At 43.1% G+C, this 14,910-nt stretch overlaps 1 protein-coding gene across 1 annotated transcript; it reads left to right on the top strand.

Annotated features, from left to right (window-relative positions):
• Positions 1-293: 293 nt before the first annotated feature.
• Positions 294-2,988, top strand: LOC124057149 (zinc metalloproteinase nas-36-like; the record flags this gene model as incomplete). Its single annotated transcript, XM_046385284.1, has 8 exons — positions 294-514; positions 645-797; positions 988-1,031; positions 1,144-1,815; positions 1,900-1,996; positions 2,159-2,344; positions 2,510-2,662; positions 2,757-2,988. Coding segments are annotated over 8 exons (1,572 nt in total), but the record flags the coding sequence as incomplete, so codon positions are not given.
• Positions 2,989-14,910: the final 11,922 nt, after the last annotated feature.

Raw genomic sequence — 14,910 nt, forward strand, 5'->3', positions numbered from 1 at the left:
CAACACACCGCACAGAATGTGGACCTTCAGTGTGCTCTTCGTCCTTCTGATTGGTAAGAATCTCCAGAAGATACCTGACCATCCTGCAGTTGGTCTTAGTATTGATGGTGATCATGTTGATTATTGATTCATTTGCATTTTGTTTCCAGCTGGACACACAGCGCAGGCATATGACAACCTTCTCCAAGGTTTTTTATTTAGTGTTTGTCCAGCCAACCAAGTCGTGTCTCGGATTAAGAGGTAAGTTATGCGTGAAAATGACATTTAGCAATTAATTTTTTACTGTCATACACTGCACATCTCACTGGATCCTGTCTCCTTTATGTCAAAGTGTCCACAGTGCCTTTGCGAATGATCGCCAGTGGGAGATTGACTGCAAGCCTTCCGACATCAGCAGCTGCTTCTGGTCGGGTTACTTCAACTTGTACGACCAAGAAATGAGCTACAACTGCCCGGCCAATCATGTTATAGTTGGCTTCTACAGCGACTACCAGAGCTATCACGGAGGCAGAAGGTTGGTAGACTGTTGACAACACAAAGGACTGATGCTGTGCTCGATGGTGATGAGTGTGACTCTCAGTGGTCTGTCAGTTGAGGAGTCATTAAAAATGTACGATGGTTCGCTTGATCTGATCTGATTTCAGATGGAATGTGCTCTGCTGCACCACCACAAAACTGATCACATTTGACTGCCGGGAAACACCAATGGTCAACTATTGGACTGAAGACTTTGATTGGTACGTCCCTGGAGACAACTTCCTGACAGGCATCTACACCCACAACAAGGATAACAATGGGTGAGTATTCTGACAACAGATGGTCATATTTGTACTTTCAACAGTTACCATGTTTTTATACTTTAAACAGTCTGCTCCTAAACCAAAGATCATCCTAACATCGATATGTACCCAGACCAGCAGAGCTTCTATTGATAAGTCTGTCAATGAGACCTCAAAATCATGGCACAATGTTTTCTTTTACTTACAGAGATCATCGCTGGAGCTTCAGTTACTGCAGAGGAACAACACAAGGTGACTACTTTCAGTATATTTCATTGCCTGTGGCCACACGAGAAAGAATAACATTTTTTCTTTGTTGCATCAATGTTACCTAACTAAATCTTTCCCAATCTCTTTTTTTAAGACACCCAGACAGTCAACTCACAAATCCTTGCAGCAAACAAACCAGTTGAAAGCTATTTAACTGAAGGGGATGTTGCAGTGAAAAAAACAAGGAGTGCAACAGTCTGCAGTCAGTGCAAATGGCCAAAGTCAAGTCAGATGGTCGAAGTACCTTATGTTGTAAACAGTGACTTCACGAGTGCTGAAAGGAGCGCCATTGACAACGCCATCAACGCCTTCCACCTGAGCACTTGTATCCGCTTCGTTCCTCTCAAAGTTCAGACCAACTACATCAGCATTGTGAAGGCCACCGGATGCTGGTCTTATGTTGGACAAACAGGAGGGGCTCAGCAGTTGTCCCTTGGTAGCGGATGCATTCAACATGGCGTCATCCAGCACGAGCTCATCCACACACTTGGCTTCTGGCACGAGCAAAGCAGAAGTGACAGGAACATTTATGTCAGGATCAACTACGAAAACATCGACGACGCTTATAAAAGTAATTTTGACCAACGCGATACAAATAACCTCAATGTTCCATATGACTACTCCTCTGTCATGCATTATGGACCGAAGGACTTCTCAAAGAATACAAAGGACACCATCACTCCCCTCGATCCCTCAGCACAAATAGGTCAGAGGAAACACATGTCAGAAAATGACATACTGAAGATCAACAAGCTCTATGGCTGCAGTGAGTATGAGAATACAAAAGTCATTTGTTTTATGTCCTAATGAACTGAAAATGTAGCTCACCCGGGGAACTTTTTCCTCACAGAGGACTACCTGCACAAAAATGGCAACTGGGACAATGTGTTGGGTGATGATTTGAGTCGACAGTGTCCTTATGGCCAGGCTGTTTCTGGCATCACAAGGTGGGCAGCTCAAATGAATTCACTGTTTTGTTAAGGATCACTCGTGTTTTTGTGTTATGCCTTATAAAAGGTGCTTGAAAAGGCCTCTTTTCACAATATTGTGGGTTCCAGGGTTTTCCTGATTCTTTACTTTTCTAACATGCTAATTTGCTTCCTGATTAGTGTCCACAATAACGACCAGAATGATCGACTGTGGGGGATTTCGTGCAAGGCTTTCAAGGAAACGAGGACATGCCGCTGGTCAAACTATGTGAACAATTACTGGGGAGACTTGGACTTCAAATGTGGTGACAACCAGGTGATAGCAGGGGTCTACGGTGAACACAGCAGCCTCTTTCAGGACAGGAGGTGAGTCTTTATTACTGAGTCCAAGATATCTAAAATGATAAACCCTCAAATGCAGGCTGAGTGTTTTATTCATTCTATTTGGCATGAACACAAGCGAAAGTAAATCAAAATGAAGCTAAGCATTCTTTTTTGATAACAAATGGACACCTGGATTTTTAATTTCAGATGGAAGTTTTATTGCTGCAGTGCCTTTAACTTTGCTACATTGGAGTGCAAAAAAACACCAGTCATCAACTACTGGAAGGAGTATTTCAGCTGGCCAGTCCCCAGCAGCAACTTCCTCACAGGCGTGAAGAGCATCTTCGATAAGACAACTCGGTGAGTGTGTCTGACCCCCTCAGGTTGTTTTTACCAGCTATTCTTAATGACACTGGATTGATTTGTAAATGTCCTGATCGTTTCTCCCTGACAGCGATCGTAGATGGAGCTTCTCATACTGCCAGGGGAAAACCCAGTGAAGCTACCAGGAACGGGAAGATCCCTGACAAGGTTTCCTGATGTGTAGAAACAACCATGCCCCAAACTGATTAAGGGGTCATCTCTCCTTTCCGAAACAAGTTTTGATTGTGGTCTTTCACCATCTAAGACTTATTGTTTTGTGTGTCACAGTACATGTATATATATATATATATATATATATATTTTTTTTGATACATTTTTCATGAACACAAGTGAACACAATATGGAAAGACAAATCTATAGAACAAATTAGATAAACAGAACAAATAGACCGCCATCTTTATCCATCTGTGACCAGCAAGTTGGAGTTAGAAATTTGATGCACTTTATTATAACCAGTACTCGTGGGTAAACGATGGCCTGCATTCATAAAGATCAGAAGTGCTGATGTCAGATCATTAAGAAAGTGCCTCCCGGCCATCTCCTTTCATTATGTCTGGAGCAGAGAAACTGGTCTCAGAGCTGCACTTGGTGAAAGTGTGGTCAGTGTTTAAATGCAAAAGCTCACTGATGTGTTGGTAGTTGTCTTCTGTTGTATGTTCAGCAGACTGGCAGGATTGTTTTGTTTTGTCACATTAGATATTTGCATAATGTTGTTTTGCACTTGATTACTGATCTAGATTAGATCGTTGGGTCCCTCTGACAGAAGAAACGTGTTCCTGAAAGATTTTAGACGTGAACTTGAGTTGACCTGATTACTTTGATGTCTGCAAAGTGTGTATTTATATTATGTCCATAATATATCAAGACTTGGATAAAACATTGTGTTTGCTGACCTTTGAACTTCCTTGTAAATAAAATCAACATGAATTATAATATTTGTAAAGACTCCTTACACTCCTGTATTCATACATCAGCTGTTAAAGTTTTGCTGTGAATGTTAATGTGGCCCCTTTTATCGTCAGTCTTTATTGCCAGCAGGTGTTTAGGATGATGCAGCAAAACTTCTGACGACAACCAAGATGAGGTTTATTTCACAACAACACTGGTGAAGTTTAACACCATGACGGAAGACCTTTGTGTCTCCGCTGATATTCAGTTTAAAGTTCTGAAGGATCCCCTCCATGTTGGCATTTGGGTCCATGTGTTTTTGTGGCCTCACTGCTGATGTCCATCTTTCCACGTTGTGAATTACAACAAATCAAGACACGCAACATATCGTGAATTCTTACACAGTCAGAGATTACATTTTACTACTCTTAATGCTTTTTCAAAAGAAGCACTGTGGTGACTCCATAAGCCAGCAGGACTCCAACCAAGCAAACGATCTGATGATGGACTGATTGGCTGTGGACTCTGACGTGTTCAGGTGAGCGTACTCCGTCATTTCCTGTTTGTCGTGCGCTGTGCTAAGCGTTGCATTGTTACACTGCTCTGCTCTAGATTCTTGTTAAGTTAAAGCTTTGTCGTTGTTGTCCATATTAGAGCTCATCTACACATGCTCTGCCCTTCTCGGTGTGTCAAATGTGTCATTGTTCTTCCACCTCCTTTAGTGATAATGGTATCTGTGGAAACTGTAGTCTGTTGGCTTGGTTGGAGGCGAAGCTTAGCGATTTGGAATGCCGGCTCCGCACCATTGAAACCAAACCGCTAGCTGCAGTTTTCCAGGCTCTGTTAGCCAAAACAGCACAGTGCGGTCTCTGCTCAAAGCTCGGAAAGCAGCCTACAGGTCAGGTGACAGGCTGGCCTACAGCAGGGCCTGGACAGAACTGAGGAAGGGCATCCAGCAGGCCAAACACAGGTACAGATTGAGGAGCATTTTGCTGACAACAACCCACGGGAAATGTGGAGAGGCGTCACAACCATCGCAGACTACAGGAACAGCAACCAGCAGATCAGCCATGAGCCCACTCTGCCCGACACCCTAAACATTTTTCAATTTTCTTCGCACGCTTTGACACACCCGGCAGCAGAGAGACTGTTCATCTCCCACAGCTTGAGGAGCAGTCCCAGCCCCTCGTCCTGCAGCAACACCAGGTGAGCTCCACCCTGAGGAGGACAAACATCAACAAAGCCGCAGGAGCAGATGATGTGTCAGGTCGAAGAACCGACTGACAGAGGATGCAGTCTCATTAGCACTGCAAACGGACCTGACTCACATGGAGCATCCTAACACATACATCAGGATGTTATTTGCAGATTTCAGTTCAGCTTTCAATACTGTGATCCTGGACAAGCTGACACTGAAACTCCACGACCTCGGACTGTCTGCTCCTCTGTGCTCCTCTGGATCAGAGACTTTCTCACCCACAGGCCTCAAGTGGTGAGAACTGGGGACTGCACGTCATCTACACTGAGCCTGAGCACTGGCACTCCACAGGAGTGTGTGCTCAGCCCGGCCCTTTTCACCCTGTTCACACGACTGTTCTGCTATTCATCCCACAAATGTGGTTGTGAAGTTTGCAGATGACACCACTGTAGTGGGTCTCATATCAGACAATGATGAGACTCACTACAGAGAGGAGATCCAGCACCTGGCAGGATGGTGTTCGGACAACAACTTTGTCCTGAACCCTCACAGCAGAAGGCCGTCTACACTGAGTCTGGTTCTGCTGGAGGTTTCTGCCTGTTAAAGGCAATTTTTTGTCTCCACTGTGGCCGAATGCTGACTCAGTGTGGGGTTTTGCCCTGGGACCTGTTTCTCTCTGATTCTCTTCTTTTTTTTGAATGTGTTGTTTACACACCTGTAAAGTGTCTTGAGATAACTGTGTTTTGAATTGGCACTTTAAGTAAAATTAAATTGAATTGAATTGAACTGAATTGAACTGAACTGAGCTGAACTGACTCACAGGGACCATTTCCACTAAACTAAACATTGTATGCTGTATCAGACTGGTGTATGGCTGAGAACTCCACGCTGTGGCTCCACCACTCGATCTCTACCACAGACTCTCGCTCCAAATGACATCACCAGAACAAGATGGCAGAACTCATATCTGAGCGTGGGATGAAGTGAAAACGGGTCTGCCGTCTTTGTGTGTGTGAATGAGCTTACCAGCCTGTCAGCCACACATCCACCAATATGGTGAGACAAAGGCATGACCGAACTTAACTGACACAATGGATCCGAAATATTGCAACACTGATTGTTGGCATGCCACAGAAAAGATGTACAAATAAGAAATATAAATGCCAAAACAACCATACGGGAAAAATAAAACATCAAAAACAACACAGCTCTCACAAGAAGATAAAATTTCTAGAACACAAAGCAAGGATCTAAAACTAGCTGGAGAAAATGGAGAGAGGAGAGGAGAAAGTCAGAATAAAGAAAGAAATACATCAAAGTGGGGGTAATGAAGCTTGTCCAATCCTGAGGAGCCACATAAGAAAACAGAGATACAGTGATTGAAGTGGGGTTAGAGAGAGACGTGGGGCTGAATAACGATGAAGCTGTGGGCAACAAAGGAAGAGGGAAAAGAAACAAATGGGAAAGGTAGCAGGTGATGGTATTACTGCCACTGTTGAAGTCACTCGCTGTCCGTTTTCTTTTGCTCTATTATCTTCATCTCTTTCTCCCTCTTCCCCCTCCCCATCTCCCCCTCTCTCTGTCCTATGAAGCGAAACCTGGCCCTAAATGGGAACAGAGGTAGCAGTGATCACTCCGGTCTTCTCCAGCAGAGCCCCTTCCTCAGCTCATTAAGCCCACAGCAGAGCTCTACTTACCTGCCTTGGATATAGCAGGATTTAGAGAAAGAGAGGGATGAGGAGGGTGAGGTGGATAGATGCAGTGGGCTTTCAGAGACGGAGAGCTGGGAAAAAAAAAAAAAAAAAACAGAGTAATCACATCCAGTGAAGAAGAACAACCTGCTGATTCTGAGCCTTTAGACAGTGCATGTGTGCAGTGAGAGGTGATGATGATAGACAACATATCAGTGAATACTCACAGAATTCATCTCAAATGGGTGAAGCTGTTGTGCCATTTGTGGAGTCATTTACATATTTTCTACACTGTACGTGTAGCATTTATCTGCCTCTGCTTTGCATGTCAGTGTTATTGTACTTCAGAGAGCATTTTATCCTCACACGGGAAAAAACACCAGTTAAAACATTATTATAATTATTTAAAATTAAATTTCACTTGAAACATCCAACAGACCAAATTGAACCTTATAGCGGACCACCTTTGGCCCATTAGGTTTGGACAATACATTATCCATCGTTATAATATCATAGAAGCATGTCAGTAAGGTGCTATTACAGACAAAGTCTCTGAGAGGCTCCAAATGGCTTTTTAATAGGTTCAGCAAGGAAGACAAAATAAACAAAGACATGAAACAAAGCACAACTAAACAGACAAAAAGTGTTGAAAATGCAACAGAAGGCAGAAGCAAAGGGAACTACAGGAAGAAGAGAAAGAAGGCGTGAGAAGGAACTATTCCTCCTCTGTAGGCTGATGCTGTGCTCAATGACCCAACGAGAATAAATTTAAGTCCTGGAGATGGAGGCCGTACATGCTGCAACATTCTCCAAATCACTTCACATCACTCAGACCTACACTAAGATATAAACCCTAATTCTCCACAGGACAGCTTCTGTTCTCTGCCTGCCTCTTCTCTTTCTCTCTCTCTCACTTTCTGTCTGCTCTTAACTCCCATAATTTAGTGATCTTCAGTGAAGACACTATTGATGCAGGACGCACTCCATAATGTCTATACTGACTAAGCTGCAGGTCGTGATTAATGCAGGAAATGGTGTCCCTGATGTGTGAAGCTGCTGAAAGTAAGGATGTTAATGTTTTTAAACTTATCCATAATCCTCTTAACCTTACAGTTAAAATCCTTAGATTTTCATCAAATCATACTATTTGTAGTTGACATTTTGGTTTGAGAATGTACTTTTTATGAGTACAAATGATATGTCAGTATCCATATATGTGATGAAGGGAAAATGAAGTTTATTCATTCAGGTTTATAAAAGGTTTGTTCAGGTGTTCTGTGACCAAACGCATTAATATGAAGCTGTTCTCTAGATAGTTTTCAAATAAATAATAAGTACAGCAACTTCTCATAAACTACCAATTTCAGTCTTAGGTTAACAAACTCAGGTTGGTCTCTCCCACTTCTGGTTTCAGCTCCACCCATTCTGAGTACAGATTGTAATTCAGATTTTTAGTAATTTGGTTGGTTGCACACATACAGTTGATGGTGTATTTGCTCTTTCGTAATTGACAGACATAATGTATCTGTAATTCCTTCAAGATGTTGTACTTTTTATTGTTCGTGGCTCAGTCCACCATCCCTACTCTGGACTCAAATGATCTCTCTTTATAGGAAATGGTGGTACAGCGTCTGATCCAGAGTCACTGTCTGTAGTTCAGTCTGATTGGTATCAGAGCTGGATTCGGCTACTGCTAGAGCTAACACCACATTTCCTGCTTCTGTTGTTGTTTCACATTAAAAGGCTTCAACTAGCCAAACACAGACTGGCTTTTATTGTGAAGCTGTCACAGGAAATGCAGTGTATGCAGCATCACTGAGACTACAGTCATCTTCATGCTAAAGGTCCATCTACAAAACACCACAAGGGGAATTTTCAGCATTTCTTTGTCAGTTGAGGTTTAATGTTTCAATGTGTACATATAAATCAATTTTATATCCAACAGCTGCTATTCAGCTGTTTGCTGCAGTTTAATGCACACTTCCTGTTACCATTTTCTAACATTAGAAAATATAGTTTTCAAAATATGCAGGCCATCCTGAACTCTTGAAGTATTTAAAGTTAAAGTTAAAGTTAAAGTGACATATTTTGTCATTGGAGGGAACTCACTCCAACGAAATTTGTTCTCTGCATTTAACCCACCCAAGTGACGTGCACACACACACAGCAAACCCGGGGCAGTGGGCGACCGCGTGCAGCGCCCGGGGAGCAGTGGGGGTTAGGTACCTTGCTCAAGGGTACCTCAGCCATGGACACCGGGACGGGGAATCGAACCAGCGATCCACCAGTTACGGGTCCGACACCCTAACCGCTGATCCACAACTGCCAGTCTGATTCGCTCGTCTCATGTCATTGTCCTCGGTTGGTTGTCTGGGACAGCTGCTGCCTCGTGTCGAGCACATGTCAGATTTACTGCCATTCTCACTATGTACGGCCTTGGTGTTAGCAAGGCATGTTCGCTAGCATGCAACATGTCCATCCCGAATCCCAAACATTCTGAAACCTCCAAGATGATTGGCTCCCATACGGGGGCTTCATGCTGGGAAAGGAACACAAAGGTGATTGGTTAGAGAGAAGAAAAGGAAGAAGAAGTGATTGATTAGATGCCACAAAGGAAAGTGAGTGAGAGAGAAAGAGAGATTAGTCAGAATTCTCACTGGAAAATGATGAAAGCAGACAAAGAGGAGTGGAGGAGAGAGTTCTTGTGGTAATGAAGGGTTTTAGGTCAGAGCTTTGCATCCACATGGAGAAAGACAGAGAGGAAGAAAAAGGGAAAGGAAAGAATTTGAAGTCATAAAGGGAAAGCTCACAGTAATGAAAGGTTCCAGGTTAGGTGAATGCTCATATAGGAGAAAAGGAGCCATTGAAATGAAAGGTCGGTGGTCACTTTATAGAGAGATGAGACTGAAGACGCGCCGACAGACAGAGTGATAAAAGTGGACTCAAATAACGCTGTTTACGTGACCTTGGCTGTGGAATGTGTGGCCCCGTCCTTTGTTTTCAGGCTCAGACGCCATCCTGTCACGTGCTGTAGGTCTTTGTGACCTCAGCAGGTCTGGGTCAAAGGCCAAAATTTAACACAAAGGCAACAGCTTTGCTGCTGGTTAACTGAAAAATCAGTGTTGCCCATGTCTCGTCCCTGGGGACAGACAACAAGGTGGGAGACAAGAAGCTCCTCACTGTTCCCTTTGTTTGGGGTTGTTTTTGATAAGGAATCTGCTTAAGGCTGTCCTTGTTTTGGATTTCTTTTCTCTGTCCGCATTGCGTCTGTCTGCGTGTCTCTACAGTCTGCTATCCAGCTGCTTGTGTCTCTCTCCCATCACGGTTTGGAAAAACTGTTGAGACTCCATTTAAGGAATACTTGTTAACATTTTAGTACGTTCTACTTGTTTTCAGCAAGGCCTCATTGGGGGGATGGTGGGGTGTATTTCTCATCTGATTTGCCTTAGATTCTTCCCAGCGATGCTCACAGCAAGGCAGCTTGACGAGCAGCAGCAAGTTCATCTTTTTTTGTCCTGGCTTGTGGCTCGAAGGCAGCATACCAGCTGCCCCAACCTCTTGGAGAAGGTTGTCAGGTTTGCATGCAGCCTGGCAGAAGGGCTGCACATTTCTGTGTAAAAGAAAAAAAAAGAAAATTTCACATCTTTTGCTGTTATTTTATGTACTTGAATTGCCCCCTCGCGATAAATGTAAAGTGTTTTTTAATTGATTTTGTTACTATATATAAACCAAGTCCTCCCCATGCTAAGTTTGATGCTTGAGTTCTCGAATATAAAACAAAATGGGATCGTCTTCCTGTCTGAACAAGCTGATATGTTAAAACATTTCCTGGAAGCACACGGTGGGAATCCGTATTAGAAAATTTAAGTGACATAAAATAAAACACTCGATGCAAAATAATATTCACCTGGAACACCTGCGACTTTGACGCAGAAGCCCTGGACTGGTACTGGTTTGGTTTTCATTGGGTTTAGTGGGGTGCCGTTCATCAAACACATTTGTAATTAATCAAACTGACACAAAGTAGCTGCCACACAGACCCTGGGGAGCCTCCAGGGGCCCCGGAGGGTATGAGGCCTCGAGGCAGTTGCCTTCCTCAGCCTGTAGGCAAACCATCTTTAGTTTTCAGAACCATTTAACCTCCACCCTTCTCTTCCTTCTTGAAATGGATGAACAAGCTGCTTGCTGCTACTGTGGGAATGTTTGTTTGAATCTCCTTCCACTTGACATTTGTTGACCTTGAGAGCAATCAAAGCTTGTATTTTGGGTTTTTTGTGTAAAAGTTAATTGCCCATGGAATCAGCACAGCTCCTGCCCAGTTGGCATCCTGGCCTGAAGCACCGTTGTGTAATAAAATGGAATTATTCCGTTAATCATTGGCCTCTCTTCTGCTTCCAGTCACTGCCCCCCTTATCGCCTGCTTCGCCACAAGCTCTTCATTTTTTCCCTTCCGTTTTGAAGTCATTATAGGATCCTGGGACAGTTTTATGACGTTTATTCTGCTTGGCACTTCTCTCTTCCCCATCCCTCTCTTTTCTCTCATCATCCCTCTCTCTTTCTGTTAATTACCCTTGCAGTCTTATCTGTCGACACCCTTCATACTTGCCGCTCCCTGTCATGAATCAAGTGCCCCCTCCTTCTCCCCCTCCTTCTCCTCCTCCTCCTCCACCTCCTCCTCCACCCATATCAGACAAACAATTAACCAACCATCTCACTCTAATTAAGCGTCACAGAAAGACACATGCAAAGTTCCACCTTTTTCCTTTGTGTGCACACAATAGAAGAACCACTCCTGCTGCGTTTGAGTGTTTGTTAGGCAGGCTTTGTCACAATCACCTTACTAATAATAATAATAATAATAATGATAAAAGAAAAACAAAATCGTGTTGTCAGCAAGTCACTTCACTGACTTCCAATGGGGAAGAAGAAGAAGGGAGAATTAAGTTGAAACAATAGATTTCCATAATAGAATGTCATGGCTGTCTTCACTAATGATGGTGCATAAACAAAATTCCTTAAGAAAGTGCAAGCTCTATTACCTTCAGCCATGAATTCAATTTGTGTGCCTGTTTCTCACCAGAGCGCAACAGTGAAGGCTTAATAATAGTGATCAATACTGATACTGATTGCGCTGCTGACGAGGCGCCCCTGAGCGAGGTGCTTAACTGAATGTCCAGCAGGTTTGTGGACGCCGCGGTGGCACACACAGCCAGCGACACCGTCACAGTACTTTCAGCAGCACATGGTGGGGTGGGTGTTAACAAGAAATGACAAGCAGCGTCCCGAGTGCCGGAGCACAGGCAGCTAACCTTCACAAGGAGCCAGGCCCTTTATGATTGATGACTTTAATACAAAGCATGCAATAAAGCAGAACTAAATACAAAATTAGCTGTGATGGTAGGTACATTATTACACTTCATTATTGCTTTCCAAAGTGGCAGATGACCCATATAATACATCAACTTTTTTTCAGTGTGTTTATTTCATCCTAATATCGTGCTTGGGGATTGAGCTGCACCAACTGGTCTAGACCTGATCCTACATGCCAAGCTGGTCTTTGTTAGGACCAGTCTTAACTGGCCACTAAACTTAAGCATAGTCCATGTCTTTGCAATGACCAGCAGAGGGCGACTCCACCGGTTGCAAAAAGCCTGAAGTCCTCCCCATGCTAAGCTTGATGCTTGAGTACTAGAATATAAAACAAAATGGGATCGTCTTCCTGTCTGAACAAGCTGATATGTTAAAACATTTCCTGGAAGCACACGGTCGGAATCCGTATTAGAAAATTTAAGTGACATAAAATGAAACACTCGGTGCAAAATAATATTCACCTGGAACACCTGCGACTTTGACGCAGAAGCCCTGGACTGGTACTGGTTTGGTTTTCATTGGGTTTAGTGGGGTGCCGTTCACCAAACACATTTGTAATTAATCAAACTGACACAAAGTAGCTGCCACACAGACCCTGGGGAGCCTCCAGGGGCCCCGGAGGGTATGAGGCCTCGAGGCAGTTGCCTTCCTCAGCCTGTAGGCAAACCATCCTTAGTTTTCAGAACCATTTAAACTAAATAAAATCAACTTTGAAGTGAGTATAGAGTTTTAATCGATACACACAAAAGCATAGTCCCTTTGAAAACAAAAATCAAATCTAATTACCCAGAGTCATGTTATCATGCTTATGTACTTATTTTTAATTGATTGATTGATTTCTTAGCTTGGGCAAATCTGTTTCTGTTAATAGATGAAGAGCCTTTAACTTGAATGACACATAAAATGTATGCTTTGGTCAACGAGTGATCCTTACACTGTCATAACAAGCTAACACAACAATCACTTCTATCCTTCCCTCTCATCTTTTTCTCCATCACAAACAATTTGCTGCATCACTTGCTCTCAAATGTATAAACTCACTGACACACACACTTAACAAGGGCAGCATGGATGAAGCAATTGGGTGTGGAAGAAGATAGTTTTTTGTAATTATTTCCCTGTGCTGTGGTCGACATGGAAAATATCACCCCACATGAACAGAAGCAATCAGTTTCCTCCTCAAGGTGTCGGATACACTTATTATGTCGCACCGAGGACGATTTGAAATGCATAAACCCTCTCCCACACGCTACCTCGTCTCAGTTTATTTAACAATTTCCCCCAATAACTGCATGAATATCATTAAAAATGTCATAGTGATGGTTTGTGAAGGAATGCAGAAATCCCTCAACTACCTGGAGTCTGGCATTTTTATTATTTGTTATTGGCAAGAAGAGGAACTGATTGACTGGGGGGCTGACACACTGATTGAATAAAATAGGAAATGGAATGTGACGGAAATGCAAGGGCATCAGCACTGGGGGCCTAAGCTTCACTTTCAGAGAGTTTGTTTCACTGCTTGTTTCTCCAGCAGTGGGAGAGGAAGAAAAAGCGGGTCAATGAGTGGAACAGGTGGCTCCAGCTGCTGCTTGCTATGCACATTACTGTGCATTTGGGGTTAATTGTGAGAAGGCTGGGCTTGTTACCGGATGGCTGCCAGTTTAAATCCCTTAACAGGCCTGGGAAATCAGGGTCGGGAGAGAGAGCAAGACGCTTTCATTGTTGCAGCACGCTGTTAAGTGAGGCAACTGAGCACTGCGCTTAGTGAGCGCATGTATGTGCAGTTCCCCTTGGCTGTTATTAAAAATGAGTTAGTTGTCAGCTCTGTGAGTGTGTGTTGAGATGGAGAGGGGAATGCTAAAGGCTGAAGGTGAAAATTAGTGCGATTAGAGCCATGGTTCATGGGCTCTCTCTGGTTGCTTTTACAAGACAGAGCTGCAGAACATCATCATTCCTGTATTTAACATCCTATAATGTCCATTTACTGGATTCATGAAGGTGAATGTTGGTCATAGTTCAGGATAAAGCCTCCTTGTTTTCCAGTCTGGTCCTAGTTTCCCTGTTTTGTTACTGCATTGACACTTAAGGTGAGTAATCCACCTTCAACATCGTATTATCTTTGAAATTATTAAAGTGATAGAATATGATTGATATGCTGCGCAGGCATGCACATCATATAACTGGGACTTTTACTTTTTCATGTCAAACATACCGCAGACTTTTATTTGAGAAAATACCGTAATTAAGTACACAACCTCTTTCTTGATTGCAGCTATGGCAACCAGTGCTTTACTGACACCAGCCTTAATGTATCGTACATTGACTTGAAAGGCACTGTGCTGTAGTGCTTTTTTGGTTATGACTCACTGATCAGGAGTTCCAGGTGGAGGACTCTGGACTAGGACAAGCAGGACCACGATAGCCAATGACAGAGACGAGCGCAGCCTGAAAGGCTGCCAGAAATCCGGACTCATTTAACCTTCTACCTTTGTTTACCATTTCTGCATTTTGGAAACATCTGCTTCTCCATGAGATCAGGTGAGGCGACGTGATGCTGCCTCTGGCACAACAGATGCCCTGCAAAACTATTTACTGACCTTGTTTGTGCATGTTTGTGATTCGAGAGAAGAAAATCTGTTAAGTTTGTCTTTTGTGTGTGATTCAACCAGATTTAAACCTCCTGTAGTCTAAGCCCAGCTTAACCTCCCTCTTATTTTTGGTCTCATGGTTAAGTCCTTGGATCCAGCAGTATTCCTTCATTTGCTTTCTCCAGAGAGTTATTTTCCATTTGGTCAATCTATGCAACATTTAGTAAAATTCAATTAGAAAAAAAGTCCTTAATATCAACAACCAGTGTAAATTTCTACATTTTGCAGGGTGCTCTGATTACGATAAATGGATTTAATTTAACTTTTGTACAGGCTTTCGTTTTTCTGTACAAAAGTTAAACTAAAGGAAATCCATTTCTAAACCAGCTTCAATAAGCAGCAGTTTCTCACTTTGGCACTTTGTTTTAACACCAACCAGGTGTGCATCTGAGCCCACAGTTTGTCTGCTTTTTTGAGAGTGGAGGTTTT

This window comes from Scatophagus argus, chromosome 3, assembly GCF_020382885.2.
Source record: "Scatophagus argus isolate fScaArg1 chromosome 3, fScaArg1.pri, whole genome shotgun sequence".
NCBI lineage: Eukaryota > Metazoa > Chordata > Actinopteri > Scatophagidae > Scatophagus > Scatophagus argus.